Source organism: Monodon monoceros, unplaced genomic scaffold (genome assembly GCF_005190385.1).
Source record: "Monodon monoceros isolate NGI ecotype Baffin Bay Population unplaced genomic scaffold, NGI_Narwhal_1 Super_Scaffold_22, whole genome shotgun sequence".
Lineage (NCBI taxonomy): Eukaryota > Metazoa > Chordata > Mammalia > Artiodactyla > Monodontidae > Monodon > Monodon monoceros.
The window spans coordinates 20,739,966-20,766,816 of record NW_021703779.1 but is presented as its reverse complement, the minus strand read 5'-3'; the positions used below and the strand labels follow the sequence as shown (position 1 = coordinate 20,766,816).

General features: G+C 41.7%; 1 protein-coding gene across 2 annotated transcripts in view; it reads left to right on the top strand.

Annotated features, from left to right (window-relative positions):
• Nucleotides 1-20,867, top strand: part of ACOT9 (acyl-CoA thioesterase 9) — a 28,373-nt gene extending 7,506 nt beyond the window's left edge. Inside the window, exons 3-14 of one of the 2 annotated variants that reach the window (XM_029241095.1) lie at nt 1,430-1,600; nt 1,859-1,896; nt 6,932-7,015; nt 7,387-7,490; nt 12,226-12,299; nt 17,447-17,514; nt 18,201-18,312; nt 18,475-18,565; nt 18,743-18,828; nt 19,241-19,328; nt 19,478-19,628; nt 20,052-20,867. In XM_029241095.1, the coding sequence (XP_029096928.1) occupies nt 1,446-1,600; nt 1,859-1,896; nt 6,932-7,015; nt 7,387-7,490; nt 12,226-12,299; nt 17,447-17,514; nt 18,201-18,312; nt 18,475-18,565; nt 18,743-18,828; nt 19,241-19,328; nt 19,478-19,628; nt 20,052-20,140 (1,140 nt within the window). In that variant the 5' untranslated portion in view covers nt 1,430-1,445 and the 3' untranslated portion in view covers nt 20,141-20,867. The remainder of the gene's footprint in view (nt 1-1,429; nt 1,601-1,858; nt 1,897-6,931; nt 7,016-7,386; nt 7,491-12,225; nt 12,300-17,446; nt 17,515-18,200; nt 18,313-18,474; nt 18,566-18,742; nt 18,829-19,240; nt 19,329-19,477; nt 19,629-20,051) is intronic. The other variant, XM_029241094.1, reaches the window with a different exon arrangement.
• Nucleotides 20,868-26,851: the final 5,984 nt, after the last annotated feature.

The window sequence follows — 26,851 nt, the reverse complement described above, 5'->3', positions numbered from 1 at the left end:
AACCTTTGTTCCCACTATCTGAATTGGATACTTATGAACGTTTTTCCAGATTTGCCAATATACATATACTGGCTAAACTATAAAGGTATCGTGATGCTTCAGCTCCAGTTATATTCCAATACCTCTCTAATAAATAAATATATTTTCCTATGTAACAAAATCAGCAGTCGTGCATCTGCAACAAATAAGATATTCTCTTACATAATGAAATTGACAGTAATTCCCTAATAGCATATTATTTACCCATATTCAGAATTCCTCAATTATTCCCCACATATCTTTTATAGCTTTTTTTTAAAAAAAATCAAGATCCGGTAAACAACTGCATATTGCATTTCGTGGTTATGACTCTTTAGTCTCCCCTAATCTAGAATAATAGTTATCTCTCCCTCTTTTTTTTTTTCCCCCATGAGCTTGATTTTAAAGAGGCCAAGCCATGTGTCTTGTTGAATGTTCCACGTTCTGGATTTACCTGGTGCCATTTAACTTGTTCGTCAGTTCCCTCCCTATATTTTTGTAGGCTACACTTTTCTGGCAATAATACTTCATAAGTAAAGCTTAGAAAGAGTGATATTGTCAACATTTTAGTTCCCTGTCCCCTTGTCTCTCTTTTCTTCCACCTTAATCGTCTCTTCTTTTTCTTCCCTTTCTGTCTCCTTTTCATGTTCTCTTCCTCTTTACCTTTTGCTCTGCCTTCCAAACTTCTTTTGGATATACTCCATTTTTCCTCCTCTGTCTCTCTTTCCTGAAATTGAAGGCAGAGAGAGAGAGAGCTGGGGCACAGAGGTTACGAGACTTGTCAAGGTGAGAAATGGGAATATGGAGTTCAGTGGCTATGTTGTTCTTTAGCGCAGATATATATATATACGTACATATATTTACACTCTATTATGTCCATTTCTGTATTTTTAATTTCATTTCAAAGATTCTATTCTTTGAATACACTTTTTTTTTTTTTTTTTGCGGTACGCGGGCCTCTCACTGTTGCGGCCTCTCCGGTTGCGGAGCACAGGCTCCGGACGCGCAGGCTCAGCGGCCATGGCTCACGGGCCCAGCCGTTCCGCGGCACGTGGGATCTTCCCAGACCGGGGCACGAACCCGTGTCCCCTGCATCGGCAGGCGGACTCTCAACCACTGCGCCACCAGGGAAGCCCTGAATACACTTTTTGATGAGGGTGAATATATAGTTCATTTGGATATATCTATGTCACTTATAAGTGTATTTTTCTTATCTACTAGCCTGAGAAATTTTAACAGAAATTTTTGATTCCACCAAGTGGCAGGTAGGAAGGGAGGGAAGGAAAAGGAGATAAGGTAGGTCCGGACCTGCTGTTTCCTCTTTTGATGGTGTCTGACTGACCTGTATGTCACTGGAGTTGGGGGATAGCACTGTCCTATGTTTTATGAAGCTTGTGTCCTTTCTTCTCAGAGACCATGTGAAAGCAATGGAGGAAAGAAAATTACTTCATAGTTTTTTGGCTGCGTCACAGAAAGGTCTGCCACCTAGGAGAATGAAAGACAGTTACATTGAAGTTCTCTTACCTTTGGGCAGTCAGCCTGAATTAAGAGAGAAATATTTGACTGTTCAAAACACTGTAAGGTAACATGGCACTATTTCTGTTTGTGTCGTTTGTTTTTATTTTATTTCCTTTCTTTATTACAACTTTGAGATATAATTCACACATCATACTGTTCACTTATTTAAAGTGTGTGATTCTCTGGTTTTTCGTATATTTAGAGAGTCGTGCTACCATCACCATAATCAATTTTGGTAGATATTTATCACCCCATAGTGTTCTTTTTTTTAAAGGGTGATCGTTATGATTTTCATTTCATCACAGTTTTCTTTATTTCACAGGTTTGGCAGGATTCTTGAGGATCTTGACAGCTTAGGAGGTACTGATATTTTAGTATTTTTAAACTGGTACTTACAGTAATACATTGAATCCTCTGGCTGGAAAGGGTCTTTTTTTTTTTTAACATCTTTATTGGCGTATAATTGCTTTACAATGGTGTGTTAGTTTCTGCTTTATAACAAAGTGAATCAGCTATACGTATACAGATATCCCCATATCCCCTCCCTCTTGCATCTCCCTCCCACCCTCCCTATCCCACCCCTTTAGGTGGACACAAAGCACCGAGCTGATCTCCCTGTGCTATGCGGCTGCTTCTCACTAGCTATTTTACATTTGGTAGTGTATGTCCGTGCCACTCTCTCACTTCATCCCAGTTTCCCTGGAAAGGGTCTTTTTATTCGTTAACTTGCACAGATGAAGGTATTCTAAACGAGCAGAAAAAGAAGGGCATCTGCTACTTCTGAATTGTCATAATTATTTAATTAAATTTACCGAAAAGCTGCAGAGTACAAAGAGTTGTTCTCCCCTGAATCATGTGAGAGTATGTTGCTGACACGATGCACATCACCCCCAAATATTTTCATGTATATTTCCTACAAACAAGGACATTCTCCTTCATAACCACAATATAACCCTCAAAATCAATAAATTAACACTGATATTTAGACAGTCTAATCCTCAGACCCCATTCAGCTTTGGCCAGAGGTCCTTTATAGCAGAAGGATCCAGTTCTGGATCCAGTTCTGAATCACATGTTGCAATTAGTTGTTGTGTCAGGGATAGTTCCTCAGTCTTTCCCTGACTTTAATGACCTTGATACTTTTGAAGGTTATGGGCCAGTTCTTTTGTGGAATTTCTCTCAATTCGGGTATGTTTGATGCTTCCCCAAAGTTAGATTTGGGATGTGCATCTTTGGCAGGAGTGTCCACAGAAGGGATGCTGTGTTTTTATTGCATCTTAGCAGGTAGTGCATAATTCTAATTTGTCCCATTACTGTGATGTTGACTTTGATTCCTTGATGAAGGTGGTGTCTGCCAGGGTTCTTTGCTGTAGTTACTCTTTTCCCCTTTGTAATTAATAAGTACCTTGTAGGGAGGTACTTTGAGACCTTGTAAATATCCCATTCTTCATTAGACTTTTATCAATTACGTTAAAATCAATATGGACTCAGGGATTCCTATTTTACTGAATGGATTATAATATATTTCTATCATCTGTTTTGATGCTCAGCTTGTCCCAGGACTGCCCTTCATTCTTCACGCTGGCTTCTGTGGATTTTTTTTGGCTGTGTCCCCATCATTCTTTGAGCACTTCCTCACTTTGTGGTGCAACATTTCTAGGCTCATTTGTACTTTCCCTGCCCCAGTCCTGGAATCAGCCAAATCTCTGAGGAGCCCTGATTCTTTTTAATAGAGAAAGATATTTAGAAACCAAGATCTGGGTGTTGGGAGTTGTCATTGTTGCTGGGGTATCACTATTCCTCTGTGCTTTCAGTGGATGAGCTGGGGAATATATGCACGTACATGTACATTTACATCTATACCTGCCTGTATGTGTATTCCTTCCTTCCTTCCTCTCTCCCTCCCTCCCTTCCTTCCTCCCTCCCTGTCTCTCCCTCCTTACCTATCTGTCTACCTGTCTGTCTGTCTGTCTATCTATCTATCTATCGGAACCCTGGGTTCATACTGATAGTTCCAGTTCTAATTCAACCACAGGTTCATTCTTAATTCCTCCCTTTTCATATTTGTAATTCCCTTCTCCAGCTGGCTCCATTATCTGTAGTACATTTACTTATTTGATCAGTTCCCCCGTATGTAGCCAATTTCATATTGCTGCCATCCCGAAACCCTCATGAACGCTCTCCTCACCTCAGTGGGATTCTGCTCCATCCCAGGTCCCCCTCCTCGTTGTGCTCGGGCTGCGGCATGCTGGGCCATCACTCTCATTGCCTCCCTGCATATCTTCCTGACCCCTCTTGGGCTTCAGCACCCGACTCTGGGCTGTCTGTCTTGCTTGCTCCTACGTAATGGCTTTTGGACTGAAATGTTGGGAAAAGGTTTAAAAAAAGGCTGTAATAATCTTTAAAATAGAGACACAAATCCATTGTTAGGCTTACGGCTAGCTACATTTTTCTTCAGATTAAATAAACCTGCTTTAAAATTCTTATTGGCCTTTTAAAAAATAATCACACACACACACACACACTCACTCACTCACTCACTCACTCACTTGACTTCGGTTTACTTAGGTGTCCCTAAATATACAAACTCCCCTGCCACTACCCTGTTTTTCTTCATCACCTCCTGTTGATGACCAGTCCCTTTCACCTGTTCACTTGATTCTATTCCTTCCGTTTCTTCAAGGAACTTGCCTTATCACGTACCCTGAAGATATCTCCCTCGTATCTCAAGCCTTTTCTCAACCTCACTTTTCCCTTAACTTCTAAACATATTCAAGGCTCTTGCATCTTGCAATGAAAAATAGGTAAAGTCTCCTTCCCTTATAACACTCTCCAGTTTTCTTTCTCTCTCACTTTAGAGCTACCTTTGTGTTCTGGCTTCTGCTCCTCCATGCCATTGAGCTGATTGTGCCAAACTCTTTGAAGCTCCTAATGATGTCGAATTCACCCTTGGGCCTTGGTGACATTTCCTCCTGCCTCTCAGGCTGCTACTTCCCAGTCTCCTTTGTAGATTCCTCTTTCTCTGTTGATCCTTTAAATGTCGCTTATCTTCAGGGTTTTGTCTGCTGCCCTTTTTGTTGTTGGTATCTGCACTTTCTCTATAAATAATCTTCAATCCCGGTGCTTCAGTTGCTCTCAGTATGTGGAATACTTCAGAAGCTACATTTCCTGACGTGCTTTGTGAGTTGCAGACCAGTTTGTCCTCCTGCCTACTGGCCATCTTCATTTGGATGTGCCGTGGACTTCTCAAATTCAGCATGTTGAAAACAGTCCATTCTGCTCTTCCTGTGCTGTATTCTGTTTCTCAGTGAATGGTACCCATCTTCACTCATGTAAGTTAGAAACCTGAGTTAGTTCAGGTCTTGTCAAGCCTGCCTTCTTCTTAGCTCTTGGACCTTTTCTCTTGCTTTCACTTCCACGAATGCTGTGGAAGGTCAAACACTTAGGATTTCTTCTCTGGGTACCACAAGTTTTTTGAATGGAGTTTCTTGCCTTTCGCCCCTCATCCCCCCACTGCATTCTTTAGCAGGTGCATGGATGAAAGGGTTTATTGTTACTCGACGAGTATTTATTGAGCACAGACCCTGTCCTGAGGGTTGGTGATAAACAATTTGTTTTTAATAAATTTATTTATTCTTTTATTTTTGGCTGCGTTGGGTCTTCGTTGCTGCGCACGGGCTTCCTCTAGTTGTGGCGAGCAGGGGCTACTCTTTGTTGAGGTGTGCGGGCTTCCCATTGGGGTGGCTTGTCTTTGTTGAGGAGCATGGGCTCTAGACGTGTGGACTTCAGTAGTTGTGGCACGCAGGCTCAGTAGTTGTGGCTCATAGGCTCTAGAGCACAGGCTCAGTAGTTGTGGCGCACAGGCTTAGTTGCTCCGTGGCATGTGGGATCTTCCCAGACCAGGGCTCGAACCCGTGTCCCCTGCTTTGGCAGGAGGATGCTTAACCACTATGCTACCAGGGAAGTCCCGATGATACAAATTTGAATGGATCATAGGGCAAGCAGGGAGACCACTATAAAGAAGTACAGTACAGTTTTAAATGAGTTGATATTTGTGAGGTACATAGAAACATGCTTTGCACCTTTAAATGCTTGTTAAAATATGGAAAGTACACAGATAACCACAGGGTGGTGTAGGAGCTGAGGGTGATTTAGGGAAGGAGGGAGAACTCTGAGGCAAATAATAGCTTCATGATTAGGAAGGAGTCAAGAGGAAAACAGGTAGCTGAGCCCTTGTGATTTGTTTCTCTTTTTTGAAGATGTCTGATGCTGTCAGACTCATGTGCTGGGGTCTTTTTCTGATTTAGGCACTGTGTGTCTGTTGAGTGGTAATAAGCCACCTGGCGGGCCTGGGCTTTGGGCTTCAGTTTCCTCACCAAATCTAAAACTGAACAGTCAGAGTAGAGGATTCCCAGATCTCTTCAATGTATAAAAAAGTCTTTGGTTCTAGGAAAAGACCACTAGTGGAATATGGAGGATTGGGTCTTCAAAACCAGATAAGACTTTATTTTTTATTTTATTTTATTTTATTTTTTACATCTTTATTGGAGTATAATTGCTTTACAATGTGTGCCAGTTTCCGCTTCACAACAAAGTGAATCAGCTCTACATATACATATGTTCCCATATCTCTTCCCTCTTGCGTCTCCCTCCCCCCCACCCCCTCATCCCACCCCTCTAGGTGGTCACAAAGCACAGAGCTGATCTCCCTGTGCTATGCGGCTGCTTCCCACTAGCTATCTGTTTTACATTTGGTAGTGTATATAAGTAAGTCAGAAAGGGTTGTTATTTTATATCTGCAGTTCTGAGCCGTGGATGCTCATTGAAATCACCTGAGTAGCTTTAAAAACTGATGCCTGGATTCTACTTCTGCAGATTCTGATTTAAATGGTCTATATAGTTCAGCTTGGACATCAGGATTTTGTATCAGGTTCCTGTTTTTCATCTTTGTTCTCACATACCAATTCTTTTTTTAAAAATTAATTAATTAATTTAAACATCTTTATTGGAGTATAATTGCTTTACAATGGTGTGTTAGTTTCTGCTGTATAACAAAGTGAATCAGTTATACATATACATATGTTCCCATATCTCTTCCCTCTTGCGTCTCCTTCCCTCCCCCCCACCCCCCCTATCCCCCCCCCTAGGTGGTCACAAAGCACCGAGCTGATCTCCCTGTGCTATGCGGCTGCTTCCCACTAGCTATCCATTCCACGCTTCGTAGTGTATATATGTCCATGCCACCCTCCTGCCCTGTCACAGCTTACCCTTCCCCCTCCCCATATCCCCAAGTCCATTCCCCAGCAGGTCCCCGTCTGATTTCAGGGAGTAAATTGCGAATGTTAAAAAATAATTTTGCTTTTCCTTTATTTGGTTCTCTTCTGTTTTCCTACAGTTCTTATTTGCTACATGCACAACAAAATTCATTCAGCTAAGATGTCTCCTTTATCGATAGTTACAGCCCTGGTGGACAGGATTGGTAAGTGATATTATTTTCTAGACATACTTAGAATTTTTAGTAATTATAAAATATTATTGAGATTAGAGGAAATGTTTTCCTTTTATGGGGGAATTTTTATGTATATATGTGCATATGAAAATGTCTAGATTGCAATATACCAAGATATTTATTATAATTATCTTTGGGTAGAAGAGTTTTGCATGATTCCAGTTTTATTTTTTATATTCTTTGCATTGTCTAATTTTTCAAAAATTATTTTTGAAAAATTAGTTTTGAAGACAAAAAGGAAATATAGTAAAATTTGCCAAAATTTCAAATGAAATTGTCCATTTACAGTATAGAACATTTGGAGTATGGTTTGGGCTCAGGTTGATTTTTCTGTTTTGTAGATATGTGTAAGAAGAGCTTAAGCCCAGAACAGGACATCAAGTTCAGTGGCCATGTTAGTTGGGTTGGGAAGACGTCCATGGAAGTGAAGATGCATATGTTCCAGGTGTGTCTGTGCCCGAAGACTGCCCCCTTGTTCCAATACAACCAGCTAGTCTCAGTGAAAGAAAAGCTTATTCACCTGTCTATCCATAGACAGATATATAGTTCACCCATTTATAGAAAAACAATTCAAGTTCATGTCATACAGATGGTGTGTTATTAATATCCTCCTCCTGGACATAGACTGACACGTAATTTGGTGTTTATGCTTACTGTTTATTACTTTGAAATCATATACAGCTCCATGTTAAGGTACTTGTTTCTAGTTTTGCCCCAGAGAATTTCCCTACAGCCTGAGTTCTGTTAAGCATGAATCGGATTGGTGACTGTTAGTTTCCTAGGGCTGCTGTAGCAAAGTACCGTAAACCATGTGGCTTAAAACAACATAAATTAATTGTCTTAACAATTGAGAGGCTAGAAATCCAAAATCAAGGTCTCAGTAGGACCATGCTCTTATCTAAAACCCGTAGGGGAGAAGCCTTCCGTGCTTTCTTCCTAGCTTCTAATGGTTTGCTGGCCCTTTGGCATACCTTGGCTTGTAGTTGTAACACTTCAATCTCTTCCTTCTTCATCACATAGCATTTTTCTCTTGTGTGTCTGTGTCTCTTCTCTTCTCTTCTTTTATTTATTTGTTGGCTGTGTTGGGTCTTTGTTGCTGCATGTGGGCTTTCTCTAGTTGGGGCGAGCGGGGGGCTATTCTTTGCTGCAGTGCGTGGGCTTCTCATTGTGGTGGCTTCTCTTGTTGCAGAGCATGGGCTGTAGGCGTGTGGGCTTCAGTAGTTGCAGCATGTGGGCTCAGTAGATGTGGCATGCGGGCCCCTAGAGTGCACGGGCTTCAGTAGTTATGGAGCGTGGGCTCAGTAGTTGCAGCACATGGGCTCAGTAGCTGTGGCTTGTGGGCTCTAGAGCACAGGCTCAGTAGTTGTGGCACACGGGCTTAGTTGCTCCGCAGCATGTGGGATTTTCCCGGACCAGGAATCGAAACTGTCCCTTGCATTGGCAGGCAGATTCTTAACCACTGTGCCACCAGGTGAGTCCTCTTCTCTTCTTATAAGGACATCAGTGATACTGGATTAAGGGCCCACCTACTCCGGTGTGACCTCATCTTACCTGATTACATCTGCAGCAACCCTATGTCCAAATAAAGTCACGTGCACAGGTGCTGAGGGTTAGGACATCAACATATCTTGTTGGGGGACACAGTTCAACGCATAACAGTCACTGAGATTACTACAGCAGTTAGGAACAGCCTCTCTAATGAGCATAACTCAGAATAGCTATTATAAAGAAATGAAGAAATTTGTCAAGAAAAAGTACCTCAAAGAGGGTAATAGTACAGAAATCAAATAATTCAGAGTATGTTGAAGATTTCATTGTGAAAACTTACTTAAGAGTGACTTATTCAGTTATGTCAGGGTATTCAGTGGATCTGTCATTCAGATACGTGAAATTATGAAGCATTTCACGTTTTGGAAAAAGTCTGAAGGTTGCTCTGCAGTAATTAAAGTTATTTGTCAAAATAGGTAAGTAGTTTTTTATTTGATGCTGTATGTAAACAGTTGAATTTTTTAACTTCCATGTTGCTGTAACTGACGGTAATACTGCTTTTAAAGCAAATATCGTAAAGTTGTTGGGGGTGCTCCTCTGATTTGTTCGCACCCTTTTTTAATCTTCATGGTTGATGCACGGTGAATTCCTGGCATAAGACCTGCTTTCTAAGGAATCTTGGACAAATAGGTTGAAAAAGAGATACAGGAATTATTGGGAGGAGAGAGCCAGTGAAAATCAGTGCCAGGGAAGTACAGACTTTTGTTTTAAATTTGCATTTCTCATTGGCCATTTTGATTAATAACTCACGGCTTGAGTGATCCTTTATTCCAGAGAGGCAGCTTGGCAATAGGTACCCTGCCTCTGGTTTGGCTGAAATGTAAGTTCAAATCCCAGCTCTGCTGCTTATTAGCCATGTGACTGTGGGCAAATTTCTTGCCTTCTCTGAGATGCTGTTTTGTTATCACAGTAACCACTAATCAAATGTTGGCCATTATATTACTTTATCGTCATTACTGTGGAGGTGGTCCCGCTTGACCGTCAGACCTGCCTTTTGGGGTTCCTGTTAGATCTCTCTTCCGAGTGTGCTCTTGCTACCTCAAGTCCAGTGTGTTCCAAACTGAGTGCATCAGCTTCCTTTCCGATCCTGACCCTCCTCCGGTTTCCCCTTTGCCACCCTCCGATTTCTCCCAGCTCCAAACCTTTGTGAAAGCTTTAATTTTTTTTCCCTTTCCTGTGCAGCCTTTTGCCAAGTCTTGCGAATTCATCACCCACAGCTACTCACCAGAGTCCTTTCTTTCCCTTCCCTTTGGCCTCTGTGTTTCATTCAAGCCCTCACTGCTTCTTGTGTGAGTACTTTAGCTATCTTTTAATTACTCTGCCTGCCTCTTGTCTGTTCTCTCTGTGTTAATTTTACACATCTCTTCCAGATGGGTCTTCCGAAGCCGATCTTCAATCACATCTCTTCCCTTCTCAAAACCCTTCCGTGACCATTATCTGTGGATCAAAGTCTAAATTGCTTTGACTAGTTAGGATCTAAGGTGCTCCATAAACTAGCACCAACCTACCTTTGCAGCTATATTCCCTCCAACTTACCGTTCACACACCTTCTTGGAGCGCACAGCTGGAGACCTTGAGCATCCTAAGAGTAGAGAGTTGTTCACCTTGCATCCCCGATGCTCAGCACTAGTGTTCATTGTAATACACTGGAACGTAAACAGTAGGTGAGCGGATGAGCATCCTCGCGTACACTTTTCCTTTTGCCGGGATTCCTTGGGCTCTGGCTCTGCATATCCATATTCCACCTGTGCTTCTGGGTCACTTCATGCTCGAAACCTTCCCTGATCTTTTCAGCTCATAGTACCTGTTCCTTCCCCACGCCTCGTCCCTCTGACCTTCTCTCCTGGTACCTGCTGTCCTCTGCCTTGCAGAGCTGTGTATGAACGTCTTTTCTCTTCCACTCGACTATGTGCGCCTCAACAACAGGATCCGGGTGTGAGTCACCTCACCCACTTCCTGACGGCATTCATTTAACGTTGACTTAGCAGTGATTTATGGAGTGCCCCATCTGTGCTTGGTGTACAACAGTGAGCAAAACAGGAAGTTCCATTCTCTTGGAGTTCACACTCTAGTAGTGCTCAGTAGTTAGCTGCCTCAGTTCATTCGTCGGCAGTTGGCAGCCATTGATCCGGTATCTGCTGTCTGCCAGCCTTTGTGTCAATTGCTGGGAAACAAATGAGAATAAAAATGGTCGTTGTCCTCAAGGAGCTCTTGGTGCAGTAGGGAGACAGACACATAAATAAATGATTATGATACAGTAAATTATTACGCACTATTTCTGAACAGGGACAGTATTGGCATTGTATGTGGGAAAATTCTTTGCTCTGCAGGACCGTTCCCTGCCTTGTGAGCTGTTTAGCTCTTTGGTTACCCCTCGCTGCGCTAGTAGTGTCCCCCAGCTCATGGGACAGCCATCACTAGCGCTGCACATTTCCAGATGCCCTCCGGGGGATGACATCTTCCTCACTTATGTTGAGAACCGCTGTCAGGAGAGGACTTTGTTTCCACTTAGGTGGCAAACAAAGGAGGGAGTGATGAACTCTGCCTGGGGAGTAGGGCTGGGGCCAGGGAGGGGAGGAGTGTCTTGAGGAATCTGGCCCTGAGGAAGGCATCTGGCAGAGGCCTGGAGGGGAGGCGGTCAGGTGACAAAATGGGACATTTCAGGACCTCCAAGTTGTTAGCTGTGGCTGGAGAAAGGAGTGCAGGCATGCCGGGAGTGTTTGGTGAACAACTAGAGTGGAATCTGGGCTCCGTGGTGGAGGCTTTACATAGAATGCCAGCAGGTGTAGACCAGATGCTGGGATAAAGGAAGACCTCTTGCAAGGTTTGAATAGGACAGGGTCATAGTAAGATTGGTGAGACTCTTCTGAAAGTCGAGGGGGAAGGCTCATAATGGCCTGAACAGGTAGTGGCGATGAGGACTAGTGGTCGGTTTGTTGAGGATGGAACCACCTGTACCCTCAGGTTACGATATGACTTGATGATATGACTCTCCTGGAAGTACAGACTTCTAGGGAAAAGAAAATACCTTAAAATCTCAATGGCCTCTGCATTGTAAATATTTAGCTTAATCCACAGAATTCTCATTGATCTTACCCTTTCTTGGAAGCCCCTGTGCCAGGCTAAGGAAACAAACACATCCTGGTAGTTGGCACACTCAAGTTCCCTGAAAATACAAATGTCTGGGAGAGCGATGGGAGGTCCGCCTGGCTGTGTGTGCCTTTGGGAGGACAGGTAGGCCTGGAGAAAGCCAGCGTTCTGCAAGATGCGGGACACTTAAATGATGGTGATGCACAAGGTCCCCCCGTGACCCTTGCCCTTGGGTCCCAGTCACTCACAGCTCCAAGGCCCATAGTTTGTGCCCATCCCAGCACTTCTCACACTGTGCACGGTTTGGGTTTTTGGGTATCTCTCTCCTCCGCTAGACCACAGACTCTTTACTCTTGCTGCCTTTTCCCCCCTAGAGCCCAGTTGTGTGCCTGGCATCTCAGCAGATGGTGATTAGTGAAAGCACTCGTCCTCTTTTGCTAATTTCAGCCTTTCCCAAAGGCTGTGATATCAGTTAGGATTGTAGTAGGTCTTCCCAGTAAATGCATTTTTTACATCTGCATTTTCTTTCCTTTGTTCTCTAGTTACACGACAATGAATTTTCCCCTGTTTTGGATGCGACATTTGTAATGGTGGCTCGTGATTCTGAAAACAAAGGGTAATTGCAGTTTTTTTCCTAATTCTTTATTTTGAAAAATATCAAAGATATGTAAAATTGAAGAGAAGACTTTAATAAATTTCTAGGATACCATCACCTAGACTTAAGAGTTTTAAAATTTTGCCATATTTGCTTCTTCTGTTTTTTTTAAAGTATATTATTTTCTTTATAATATTTTAAAGCAAATCCCAGACATAATGACATTTCACCTCTAAATACTTCAGTGTAGGGCACTGCTTTAAAAATGAGGCTATTTCCTTAAATAACTACATTACCATTCGCACACCTAACAAAAATAATAGTAAGTCCTTAATATATTCTAATAGTTCATATTCACTTTTTCCCACATATCTTTAACAACTTATTCAAATCAGGATCCAAACAAGGTCCACATATTACATTTGATTTGTATATCTCTTAAGTCTGTTTTTTTTTGTTAACAGCTTTATTGAGATATAATTCACATACCATACAGTTCACCCATTGAAAGTGTACAATTTAATGGCTTTTAGTATATTCATAGAATTGTGCAGTCTCATCAGTCTGTTTTAATCTGGAATGGTTGTGTGTCCCCACTGTCCCCTTATCCTTTCATATCATTAACTGGTTGAAAGCCCAGATTGATTGTTCTTTACAGTGTCCCACTTTCTGGATTTGTCTCATTGCTTCCTCGTGGTATTTTTTTTTTTAACTTGTTTCACTCTCCCTAGTATTTTCTGTAAATTGAAGTTAGGTCTAAACCTTGATTAGATTTGAGTTCAGCGTATTTGGTGAGAGCGCTTCCTAGGTGATGATGTCTCTGTATCTCATATTGTATCATGTCAGGAGGTATAGATTGTCCCACTCATAGTAATGCTGAGATTAGTGTGTGGGTTCAAGTAGCGACACACTTTAATTTTTGCCTTGTGTAGTTCAGTTTATCCTCTTGTGATCAGCAATAATCTACAGGTGTAGTACAGTACAAGGTGTATCCAATGTATCCAATCTTATGAATAGCTAGTTTCCCGTCAGTCTTCCTCCAGTGCTTTTAATGTCCTTTGCTGATCATTGCTTTTATTATTTTCATTAGGGGATGTAAAATGATTCTCAAATTCTGTCATTTCTTTCTATATTTATTAGCTGGAGATCTGTAAAGAAGAGTTTTCCCTTATCAACTAGGGCAATTTGGTTTGTAAAGGAAAGTTAGGATCAGTGTTTCATTCTTGCTTTTATTTACACATTTACTAGCTAGTGATGACATAGTTTTTCTGCTATTTTGCTTTTTAAAAAAGTATCATTGTGTGTTCATGGATTTTAATATAGTAAATATGTTTTAATACATTGCAGCCATTGTTCTTCCTGTTTCTCAGAGTGAACATCTTTAGTCAGTGGGAACTCCTTTAAGCTGGCTGCTGTGATAAGCTATTTTGACATTTCCTAGTTAGTGTTTGATAACTTCCTGCTCTCTGGTACAATGAGATGTCTTGGACTCATTCTGTACATTTCCTGCCCCAGGGCTGAAATCAGCCAGTTTTCCAAGGAGTCCTCAGGTTCCTTTTAGTGGGAAACTGGTATTTAGACACCAAAATCTGGGTACTAGAACTATAGGTTGTTACTAGTTTGTCATGTTTCTAGGCCTTTTCAGTAGACAGGGCTTGGATGTATGTTAAAAAGCAAACAAAAAACCTCATAAATTTGTACTGTCATTTCCAAGTCCAGTTTAACTGTACAGACTTTAACACTTTATCATTTTTCTCTTACACTGGATTCTTGGTTCCCTAATGCCAGTTACACAAGGCATTCAGACTGGGAAAAACTGTTTAATTATGTGTGTGGGAGTGGGGTGGGGGGGAACGTTTCAGGATTGCTGTTTGTACAGACGGAGTCTAGAGGCCTATGGGAAGTCTAATTTGTTTTAGAAACTTGAGTTAGGAGTCTGCAATGAGAAATCTCTTCTGCTGCATGGAAAGCTGACTTGGAAACCCGACTTAAGATCAAAAAACCCCTTGGTGACTCTGATCTGAGCAAAGAATCCACCCATCTTCTCTAGCTCCTCTCACCAGCTCCAGCTGACCTGCCGCTCCTAGGGGCTGCCCTGGGGCTCCTTTTCCAGCACTGAGGGCGTTACTTAAAGCTTCTCTTCCAGCTGGTGCATTCTAATTTTCCAAGCTGCCATTTCTGTACTTTTGTGTTGTTTTTTGTTTTTTTGCAGTACGCGGGCCTCTCACTGTTGTGGCCTCTCCCGTTGTGGAGCCAGGCTCCGGACGCGCAGGCTCAGCGGCCATGGCCCACGGGCCCAGCCGCTCCGCGACATGTGGGATCTTCCTGTACCGGGGCACGAACCCTTGTCCCCTGCATCGGCAGGCGGACTCTCAACCACTGTGCCATCAGGGAAGCCCCCATTTCTGTACTTTTGTTTCCGTTTTTCTTTCATCCAACCTTTGGATTCTACCACAGTGAAGTACTATCCCTTTCTCAGTGTTTTATTTTGGAAAATTTCACATCTACAGAAATGTAGAAAGAATAATGCAATGAGCACCCATATGCCCTTCACCTATATTCTCGAATTAACATTTTACCACATTTGCCTTACTCTTGTCCTTTCTCGATAAATACAAACATATATGCTTTTTCCCCTGGAATCGTTTCAAAGTAAGTTTGAGACTACTTTACCCTAATTCAGCATGTATCTCCTAAGAATAAGGCCATTCTCCTACATAACCTCAGTGCCTTTATTATATCCAAGAAATTTAACGGTGATACAATTATATTATCTAATATATGATTCATATCATATATGAATTGCCAATTGTCCCTAAAATATTCTTTTCCCCCGAGTCAGGGTCTGATTAAGGACCATATATTATATGCAGTAATCATGTTTCTTTAAATAATTCCCCTTAAAATAATCCCCCTGCTGCTTTCTGTCTTTTAAGACATTGACTTCTTACAATTTTTTATTGAAGTATAGTTGATTTACAATGTTGTGTTAGTTTCAGGTGTACAGCAAAGTGATAGTTATATATCTATATCTCTATCTATATCTATATTCTTTTTCAGATTCTTTTCCCATATAGGTTATTACAAAATATCGAGTATAGTTCCTTGTGTTATACAGTAGGTCCTCGTTGGTTATTTATTTTATATATAGCAGAGTGTATATTTTAATCCCAAACTCCCAATTTATCCCCCCCCAGTTTCCCCTGTGGTAACCAGAAGTTTGTATTCTATGTCTGTGAGTCTATTTCTGTTTTATAAATAAGTTCATTTGTATCATTTTTTTTAGATTCCACATATAAGCGATATCATATGATATTTGTCCTTCTCTGTCTGGCTTACTTTACTTAGTATGATAATCTCTAGTTGCATCTATGTTGCCGCAAATGGCATTATTTCATTCTTTTTATGGCCGAATAATATTCCATTTTGTATATATACCACATCTTCGTTATCCATTCATCTGTCAATGGACTCTTAGGTTGCTTCCATGTCTTGGTTATTATAAATAGCGCTGCAGTGAACATTGGGGTGCATGTATCTTTTCAAATTATGGTTTTCTCCAGATATATGCCAAGTAGTGGGATTGCTGGATAATATGGTAGCTCTATTTTTAGTTTTTTAAGGAACTCCCATACTGTTTTCCATAGTGGCTGTACCAATTTACATTCCCACCAACAGTATAGGAGGGTTCCCTTTTCTCCACACCCTCTCCAGTATTTATTATTATTATTATTTAAAAATATTTATTTATTATTTACTTATCTTGGCTGCACCAGGTCTTAGTTGCGGCATACGTGATCTTTAGTTGTGGCATGCAGACTTCTTAGTTGCGGCATGCGTGTGGGCTCTAGTTCCCCGACCAGGGATCGAACCTGGGCCCCCTGCATTGGGAGCTCGGAGTCTTACCCACTGGCCACTAGGGAAGTCCCTCCAGCATTTATTATTTGTAGACTTTTTGATGATGGCCATTCTGACTGGTGTGAGGTGATATCTCATTGTAGTTTTGATTTGCATTTCTCTAATAATTAGTGATGTGGAGCATCTTTTCATGTGCCTTTTGGCCATCTGTATGTCTTCTTTGGAGAAATGTCTATTTAGATCTTCTGCCCATTTTTTATCGGGTTGTTTGTTTTTTTGATATTGAGCTGTATGAGCTGTTTGTATATTTTGGAGATTAATGCCTTGTTAGTTGCACCGTTTGCAAATATTTTCTCACATTCTGAGGGTTATCTTTTCATTTTGTTTATGGTTTCCCTTGCTGTACAAAAGCTTCTAAGTTTAATTAGGTCCCATTTGTTTATTTTTGTGTTTATTTCCATTACTCTAGGAGACAGATCTAAAAAGATATAGCTGCGATTTATGTCAAAGAGTATCCTGCCTATGTTTTCCTCTAGGAGTTTTATAGTATTTGGTCTTACGTTTAGGTCTTTAATCCACTTTGAGTTTATTTTTGTGTATGGTGTTAGAGAATGTTCTAATTTCATTTTTTTACATGTAGCTGTCCAGTTTTCCCAGCACCACTTATTGAAGAGACTGTCTTTTCTCCATGTATATTCTTTGCCTCCTTTGTGATAGGTTAATTGACCATAAGTGCATGGGTTTATTTTTGGGTCTTTTATCCTGTTCCATTGATCTATATTTCTGTTTTTGTACCAGTACCATACTGTTTTGATGACTAGTTTTGTAGTATAGTCTGAAGTCAGGGAGCCTGATTCCTCCAGCTCTGTTTTTCTTTCTAGCCAAATTGCTAGATTGCTTTGGCTATTTGGGATCTTTTGTGTTTCCATACAAGTTTAAGAACTTTTTGTTCCAGTTTTGTGAAAAATGCCATTGGTAGTTTGATAGGGATTGAATTGAATTTGTAGATTGCCTTGGGAAGGCACTGACATTTTTGAAGAGTCCAGGCCGGTTGTCTTACAGAATGTTCTACAACCTATATTTTACTGTTTCCTCATAATTAGAATCAGGTGAAACATTTTGGCAAGTGGCCATATCCTTTTACAACGTGAACTTTCTAGTGTGTAGATAAGTCTGTAACCAGAAGAGTCCCCTAATTGTTCAGAGTTCTTATGTAAAGCAGTCAGTAAGTGTTACCCAAAATGAACACCTTCAGTTTTTATTAGGTAATGGCATGTCTTAAAATTTTTCTTTTCTTTTCTTCTCTTTAGGCCGGCATTTGTAAATCCACTCACCCTTGAAAGCCCAGAGGAAGAAGAGATCTTTAGACAAGGAGAATGTATATTAATTTGTTCATAATAAGATACAATTTAAAAAGCACATTAACTGTACTGCAGAGGAGATTATTTAAGAGTATGTATGGACTCCTCATACCAGTAAAGTATCCACAGAGTCCATACTTTGAACGGTTTTTTTTTTTTTTTTTTGCGGTACGCGGGCCTCTCACTGCTGTGGCCTCTCCCGCTGCGGAGCACAGGCTCCGGATGCGCAGGCCCAGCAGGCATGGCTCACGGGCCTAGACGCTCCACGGCATGTGGGATCTTCCCAGACCGGGTCACGAACCCGTGTCCCCTGCATCGGCAGGCGGACTCTCAACCACTGCGCCACCAGGGAAGCCCTGAACGGTTTTTATTGATGATACAATATTAAGTGAAGTAATTTGTTTTCTCACATTTAATGAAATGGGAGATGTATCTTAATGAGATAACTGCTGGTTGGGGCTGTAGGTCAAGGTGATTATAAGTGGTGTCACACTGAGCAGACATGATTTCCATCTGAAAGCAAAAAATCACTGAAAGTGTTATGTAGCCTCAGCAGCCTTCTCTGGCATAGATGTGCAATTTCCAGTGGGCTTTTCGAAATCTGGAAATACTGCGTTTATAGGGTCCGAGGCAGCCCCGGTCGGCAACCCAGTGCTGTAGTGTGGCCCTCCTGATCATAGCTCCTTACTGTCTCCTGTTCCAGTGAACCAGGGGACAAGGGTCGCCTTCAGCTCCATGTCATTACTGAAAATGGCTCCCACTGCTGAGGAGATGACAACCATACATGAGATGTTTCTTAACACGCTGGATCCAAAGTAAGTTAGGACGGTGAGATTCCTGGTTGGGAAAGCATCTAAACCTTGGCCTTCTCACGAGCTACACTTGCTTGAACATATTGGGCATTGTTTGCAAATATTTTACTTTTCAGCAGCAAAACCATGGCATTGACAGGGTTTACTCGATCTCCATTTGTACAGGACTATAAGTTTTCGAAGTCGAGTTTTGCCTCCTAATGCAGTGTGGATGGAGAATTCAAAACTGAAGAGCTTGGATATTTGCCACCCTCAGGTATTGGAATTTAGTGAAAAATCTTCTAAACAGGATAACTTGGACTCATGACACTCATCTAAGAGTTGACACGCCTTCAAACTGACCTCTGTTCTATGGCATTGTGAATTCCTTTGTTCTACAGATTCGGATCATCACAGGGCTTGTATTTATTAATATTTATTTTATGTCCTGTAGGAGCGGAACATTTTCAATCGAATCTTTGGTGGTTTCCTTATGAGGAGAGCATATGAACTTGGATGGGCTACTGCTTGTAACTTCGGGTGAGTTGGATTTCAGGTAGTCTTAACTCCTGAGAAGCCGTTTATACTGCCTCACTCAGTGAAACATTTTGGACCCGTCTGGATGTGTTTGGGAATATATTGTGTTTTTAAATAAATGCTACACTTGTACCACGTGGGTTTGACCTTCATTTTAGAAGGCTCTCGCTCTGATGTTGTCACTTAGTACATTAAATGCCTGCTGAGAAAAAGGGGTGATGATACGCAGAAGGGAAAAGATGATTTAGGTACTGATCTGGTCACAGTGTCATCTCTTACCATCTGGTATGGTTATTCCCTCCTTCTCTAGGTTTATTCTTTGACCATTTAAAGTTTGCTTCAGCTGATTGTCAGGAAAAAACTAGAGATCATCTGAATTTTGCAGTTGACCCCAAGTACTGTGTTTTCCCAACAGTGGTTCCCGACCATTTATAGTCACCGTGGATGATATCATGTTTCAGAAACCTGTTGAGGTTGGATCATTGCTGTTTCTTTCTTCGCAGGTAGGTGTGTGATGAGAGATGAAATACAATTTTTATTATTTGGGCCTAGAAGAGAGGTTTTTATATTCTAAAGCCACCGTTTCTCTTATGACTGCTTTCTTCCCCCTTCCTAATGCAATTAACTAACTATCATGTCCATAATCGCTTAGGTTTGCTTTACTCAGGGAAATTACATTCAAGTCAGAGTACACAGTGAGGTGGCCTCTCTACAGGATAAAGAGCATATGACCACCAATGTCTTTCATTTCACGTTCTTGTCGGAAAAAGAAGTGCCCTTGGTTTTCCCCAGAACATATGGAGGTAAGTGGCAAATGACTGCTTGTCCCTAACGAGGGGAACTTTTAAAGACATTTCTCTCCTTTTAAATTGTTGTAGGAAGTACTCTGATGCCCATCAGCCCTAGAGCATGTCTTTAGGGGATTGTGCTTTTGAGATTCTGCAGCCCTGAAGGGCAGGATGCCTCATGGCGTTCAAGTGGCCATTGCTGGTCTGCCTGCCTGGCTGTTGTCTGAAGGGCCAGTGTCAGCTGCAGGCAGCCACTGGTGGTCAGGACCGGTCCAGCCAAAGGGCCAGAGTCGAGGCACTCTCTGGCCCAGCAGCACATGCCTTGTGCCGGTTTTGAATTTTCATTGTCGTCCCAGTGTTCCCAAGTAGTTTTGTGTTCATATAGTGATTTTCTTAGGTGCTGCACGTGTCTCCAGAGCTCTCTCTCTTATGTTCCAGAGTCCATGTTGTATTTAGATGGGCAGAGGCATTTCAGCTCCATGAGTGCACCAGTGACCTTGAAAAAGGACCACCTCATCGAGCCCTAGGAAGACTGCGTTTGTTGAAGGCCAGTGCCCCACAGTGACACGGTGCCTGATGAAGGCCTGAGCAAGTATATTGCTCTTAGTGTTTATTCTCATCCTCCATAGAGAAGAAGGATGTATTCAGCTTTTAGGTTGATCAGAAAAGTAGAATGAGAGAATGGCTGGATGGGGCAGAGGGGGAAAGAATTATTGAATAATAAATACTTTCAAGACAATTTAAATTGTGAACCTACCACGTTTCCTCCTGTCTACTCAGGAAATGAGGGCTGAATGCCTTTTTATGTGACTGGACACATTCTTTTCTTACACATATTGCAACCATCAATCTACATGGTTTCCTGCCAGGGCATTTGGAGGGCATTCTTTAAACCTGACCTTTACTGCAATTCCCCTGTATTATTTAAATCCCATCAACCCTATGTGATTCCTTTGTATTTTTGCCTCCTTCTATTTCCCAGCTTTTGTTGTTAGCAGAGGGTAGATGAAAAGTTGTAGTAAAGGGATTCAACAAAAGACACAGCATTTGTAAGGATTTGTGGGAAGCTTTAGATCTGAAACATACCAAGGAAACACAGAAGACCCCAAATAGCCAAAGCAATCTTGAGAAAGAAAAATGGAGCTGGAGGAATCAGGCTCCCCGACTTCAAACTATACTACAAAGCTACAGTGATCAAGATGGTATGGTACTGGCACAAAAACAGAAATGTAGATCAATGGAACAGGATAGAAAGCCCAGAGATAAACCCATGCACATATGGTCACCTGATTTATGACAAAGGAGGCAAGAATATACAATGGAGAAAAGACAGCCTCTTCAATGAGTGGTGCTGGGAAAACTGGACAGCTACATGTAAAAGAATGAAATTAGAGCACTCCCTAACACCACCATACACAAAAACTCCAAATGGATTAAAGACCTAAATGTAAGAGCAGACACTATAAAACTCTTAGAGGAAAACATAGGAAAAACACTCTGACATAAACAACAGCAAGTTCTTTTTTGACCCACCTCCTAGAGTAATGAAAATAAAAACAAAAATAAACAAATGGGACCTAATGAAACTTAAAAGCTTTTGCACAGCAAAGGAAACCATAAACAAGACAAAAAGACAACCCTCAGAATGGGAGAAAATATTTGCAAATGAAACAATGGACAAAGGATTAATCTCCGAAATATACAAACAGCTCGTGGAGCTCAATATCAAAAAAACAACACAATTAAAAAATGGGTGGAAGACCTAAATAGACATTTCAGCAAAGAAGACATACAGATGGCGAAGCGGCACATGAAAAGATGCTCCACATCGCTAATTATTAAGAAATGCAAATCAAAACTACAATGAGGTATCACCTCACACTGGTCAGAATGCCCATTATCAAAAAATCTAGAAACAGTAAATGCTGGAGAGAGTGTGGTGAAAAGGGAACCCTCCTGCACTGTTGGTGGGAATGTAAATTGATACAGTCACTATGGAGAACAGTATGGAGGTTCCTTAAAAAACTAAAAATAGAACTACCATACGACCCAAGCAATCCCACTACTGGGCATATACCCTGAGAAAACCATAATTCAAAAAGAGTCATGTGCCAAAATGTTCATTGCAGCTCTATTTACAATGGCCAGGACATGGAAGCAACCTAAGTGTCCATCATCAGATGAATGGATAAAGAAGATGTGGCACATACATACAATGGAATATTACTCAGCCATAAAAAGAAACAAAATTGAGTTATTTGTAGTGAGTTGGATGGACCTAGAGATTGTCATACAGAGTGAAGTAAGTCAGAAAGAGAAAAACAAATACCATATGCTAACGCATATATATGGAATCTAAAAACAAAAATGGTACTGATGAACCTAGTGGCAGGACAGGAATAAAGATGCTTTATAGAGAATGGACTTGAGGACACTGGCAGGTGGGGGGAAGGGGAAGCTGGGGTGTAGTGAGAGTAGCATTGACACATATACACTAAATAGATAGCTAGTGGGAAGCAGCCGCATAGCACAGGGAGACCAGCTTGGTGCTTTGTGACCACCTAGAGGGGTGGGATAGGGAGGGTGAGAGGGAGGCTCAAGAGGGAGGGGATATGGGGATATATGTATGCATGTGGCTGATTCACTTTGCTGTACAACAGAGAGTAACAGCACTGTGAAGCAATTATACTCCAATAAAGATGTATCAAAAAAAAAAAAAGGAACCATGCCAAGAGGAGTTGTTCACAGATGGTGAACACAGGAGACACAGGACCAAGTGTTCATTCCTCCATTCACCTGACAGCTGTTCAGCACACTCTGCTAGGGGCTGGGCAGCATATATCTGATTAAAAAACATGAACAGTAATAATAATTACAGATGCTTATGCTCACAGAGCACTTGCCACTTGCTAGATAGGCACTCTCTTAAGCACTTGATGTGTTTACTTCTTCCACCGACACTATGAGGTAGGTTCTGTAACCCGCTTGTAGGGTTTGGCCACTCAGGAATCTGAAGCATAGAGAGGTTGATAATTTGCTCAGACTCCCCCAGCTAGTAGATGGTGGTGCTGGGATTCACACTACCTGGTTCCGAAGTAAACAGCAAAGCTGGGAATGTATTGATAGTAAGGGAGGCCGTACCCAATGTCACAGTGCCACCTAGGAACCCAAAGGGATGTATTCCGACGAGTCTGCAGCTAAGACCCAGTTTCTCCTTTGATGGGATGGGAAGTTGATCAAGTTCAGAAGAAGGAGAAACCAGGCTGCACAGAGGGAAAGAATTCATCTCTGAAAAGGTCCTCCCAGGAAAGAAACAGTCTTGAGTGTGGGTTCTAAACACAAAGCGGTCACAAACTTGGCTCTGCGTCAGAATCGGCTGGAGTGCTTTTAAAAAAATCTGTATTAATTTAATGTTTATTGAAATCACAGTTAATATGAATGAGCACTTCTGGCATAAATAGTCATGGGAACAAACAACTACTCTGGAGGCGTGCAGTTGGACTCATGGCACCCAGCGTGTGCTGCACCGTAAGCCTGCTAGCATCAGTCCTCGCCCCCCTCGCTGTACTTACTACCATCCTAAGCTTCACCTGGCCCTTCAGTACAGCATTTTGCAGATCTGCCTGTAACCCGGTGAGGTCCCTGAGCTGCCTCGCAGGAAGGTACGGCCCTGGGGAGTTGTGTGAACGTGTTAAGCGGAGTTCAGTTAAGAGACCTACTGCATGCTGGTGTATAGATTGTACGTTATGCATTTAACCACTTAGTGCTGTACACGGAAGCTTTTGCAAGAACTTTTCTCGCTGTTGTAAGAAATGTTGCAGTAAATATCCTAAAACTAAAATATTTAATCATTAAACTATTTCCTTTGGAAAATTGTTGATAAGTGATCTGTAGGTCAAAATCGTATGCACACATTCAAGGCTTTGAATAGTTCACGTATCCCTCCAGAGCAGTTGTACACATGCACTTAATTCATTAGCAATTTCCCTGAACTTGGCTGAATTTTATCCTTTACTTTTTTTAAAAAATTTATTTTATTTATTTTTGGCTGTGTTGGGTGTTTGTTGCTGTGCGCAGGCTTTTTCTGGTTGCGGTGAGCGGGGGCTAATCTTCGTTGCACTGCGCGGGCTTCTCATCGCAGTGGCTTCTCTTGTTGCAGAGCACAGCCGGGCTCTAGGCACGTGGGCTTCAGTAGTTTTGGCACGCGGGCTCGGTAGTTGTGGCTCGTGGGCTCTAGAGCGCAGGCTCAGTAGTTGTGGCGCACGGGCTTGGTTGCTCTGCGTCATGTGGGATCTTCCTGGACCAGGGCTTGGACCTGTGTCGCCTGCATTGGCAGGTGGATTCTTAACCACTGCACCACCAAGGAAGCCCTTATCCTTTACTTTTTAAAACATCTTTGCCATTTCAGTAGGTGAAAAATGACATTCATTAATTGCCTTTCTTTGAATTCTATTGAGACTGAACTCTTAAAAAATTGCTTATTGTCTTTTTAGTTAAATTACTTGTTCAATTAATTTTGAATATCAGATTTTTAAATCAAAGTATGTTTTCTACCAGTAAAAGTTTTTGTAAGAGCTAGAGATTTTTATTTTTAATACAGGACTTTAAGAAGATGAGATGAAGGAAAGTCCAAGGGATATACAGTAGGTTGTCGATGTTTAGTGTTTTGTTCCTCTTCTTTAAGGAGTAGTGGGCTTTTAACCAGTACCAGCACTGCTACTTGTCTAGCACAGAACTTCCTAATGTGGGTTGGACATAGTTTTGTATTGAATAGTCCATGCTGAGATACCCCATTTTACATCAGGCATTTATTACCAAGTTCTTAGTTTTTGCTTAGGTAGTTCTTCATTGGGCAGTCTTCGAGGATGGTGTCTTTATTTTTGGTTTCTTTAGAAGAGTTCACTTCACGCTAGTATGCTCTGCACTGTGTTCCGTGTGCCCACGTGGTGCTGTGGCTCCACTTCTCGTGGTAGCCCGAGTATTCTGCATGTCTATGTGTTCCCTTTGCTACTGGCATTCTCTATACCGTCTGCTCTTTCTCCTCTCTGTGAATAGAGCCAGTAGCTTGAGTCCTGAAAAACTGAAGTTTGCCCTCCACCCCCGCCCCAGGGAGTTCAACATTTTATTTTTCTTTTCAATGAACTTGGGCAGAGAAAAAGGCCTTTCATCTTTCAAAAGACACATTTGATTCTGTGGGGTGGCTGGGCTCATCTGGGAGGTTCTTCTGCTCTGTGTGGCATTGGCTGGGGTCACTCAGGCAACTGTGCTCACCTGGGAGCTCATCAGGGGCTAGACCATCTGGCACATCAGCTGGGGAGGCTGGAACGGATGGGGGCCAGCCAGGACTCTCTTAAGAGGCTAGTTGGACTTCTTAAATGGTGGCGCGGGGGCTCCATGAGCAAACAGCCAGATTCCCAGCTCCTAACCACGTTATCCTCCTGCTTCTCAAAGCCATTTTTGTGCAGAGTGATCAATGGTGTCATGGAAGTTCACAAAGATGATCACTGGGGAGAGGCGACTGGTTGGATGATTGAAAGGCCGCTGGTAAGAAAAAACAGTTTCAAAAAGCAGTGGTATCTAGGGCTGGATGGCAAGGGGCTGAGTAATTCCAAGCATCCAACTCTCTTTCCTGGGTGAAGTCCTTGGACACTGGTGAGATGCTCTTTCATAAACATTTTATATGTTTATATTATAAACAACTTAATACAATATATGATTTTATAAAATGTCTTAAACATTTTATTGACAAGTAACATTAGGAGATACTGCATCGGATACCTCTCCTCTGGTATTTTATAATGCGTATTAGCTTACAAAAGACTGGAAAGTAGGGCCATTAGAACACCTGTTTAAGTTTTGATGTCAGCTTTTGTGAAACTTATTTGATCATGGACTTTGTTGTTGTTGTTAATACCTATGAATAAATGGAACACACTAGGAGTTTTAATAACTTTTACAGAGCCGGGATTATACTCTGTATTCTATTGTCTAAGGGGTAAATCGTTTTGCCCTCTTTTGCTATGAAGAATCAAGTATTAGTATTATGTTTCTTAAAAACAAATTTAGGGCAGCATTTTAGATCTCACTGACTTTCCTGCTTTCCAGGGTTGGCAGTCTTGCTTTTCAACAGGAGCATAATTTCTTGCTGTCACTGCTGATGTTTTATAAAACGTTAACTTGTAACAATGCGTTTAACTTTACAACAAATTCTGAATAGTAATTTTTTAGCATTATGCTCCTTTATAGATTAGAAGAGGGAGGCGAAAGGAAGTGCATCAGGAAGATGGTGAAGGTTAGTTCATAAGATATTTGCCTCCATTTTGATACGGAGAATATAAGTTTGTGTTATTCTGTTTCTGTATAAGAGCCTCAAGCTCAAATTCAGTGCTTTATGCTTTAATATGAAAACATTTGGAAGTAATTACGGATTCTTTATTTGGTAATATAGAACCCCATGGCAACTTGTATGTTAGTGCAGTGTAGGAAAAAATCAGTCACAGTATGTAATCATAAAATAAGAAATTTTATATATGGCTAACACATATTGGATGCTTAGCACTGTGCTGCTAATGACATCAAAATGTATTTTCTAATTGAATCCTTAGAATCAGCCTTTGAGGTCAATACCATTAGTACCCACTTTTTCAGATGAGGAAAGTGAGACTTAGAGAGGGAAAGTAACTTCCCACAGCCCACCTTGTAACTGTATATAGGTGGGGTTAGGTGGGGTAGGCCTAGACTAGGTCTAGAATCTTGGCCCTTTGTCACATTTCATATATATTTTCTCAACTAGTGTGATAAAGGGTTAACTTGTGAGATAAACACACACACACACGCACACACATACACAGACACATACATGAGAATACAATCTGGTCTCAACCATAAGAGACAAGGATGGCTGAAATATTTTGGGCACTTGTTTTAATTTGCTCTTAGAGAAAAACTTTTGCTGCAGTTGTGATTGACTCTCTAAATTGACTTGTGAATGTTTTCTGTCCCTCCCTGGGCAACAAATAATGAACTACTTTAAAATAGATAACAAGAAAGAGGAATTAAAAATAGGGATTCGGCAAGTTCAAAAACGGATTTAAGGGCTTCCCTGGTGGCGCAGTGGTTGAGGGTCCGCCTGCTGATGCAGGGGACACGGGTTCGTGCCCTGGCCCGGGAAGATCCCACATGCCACGGAGCGGCTGGGCCCATGAGCCATGGCCGCTGAGCCTGCGCGTCCGGAGCCT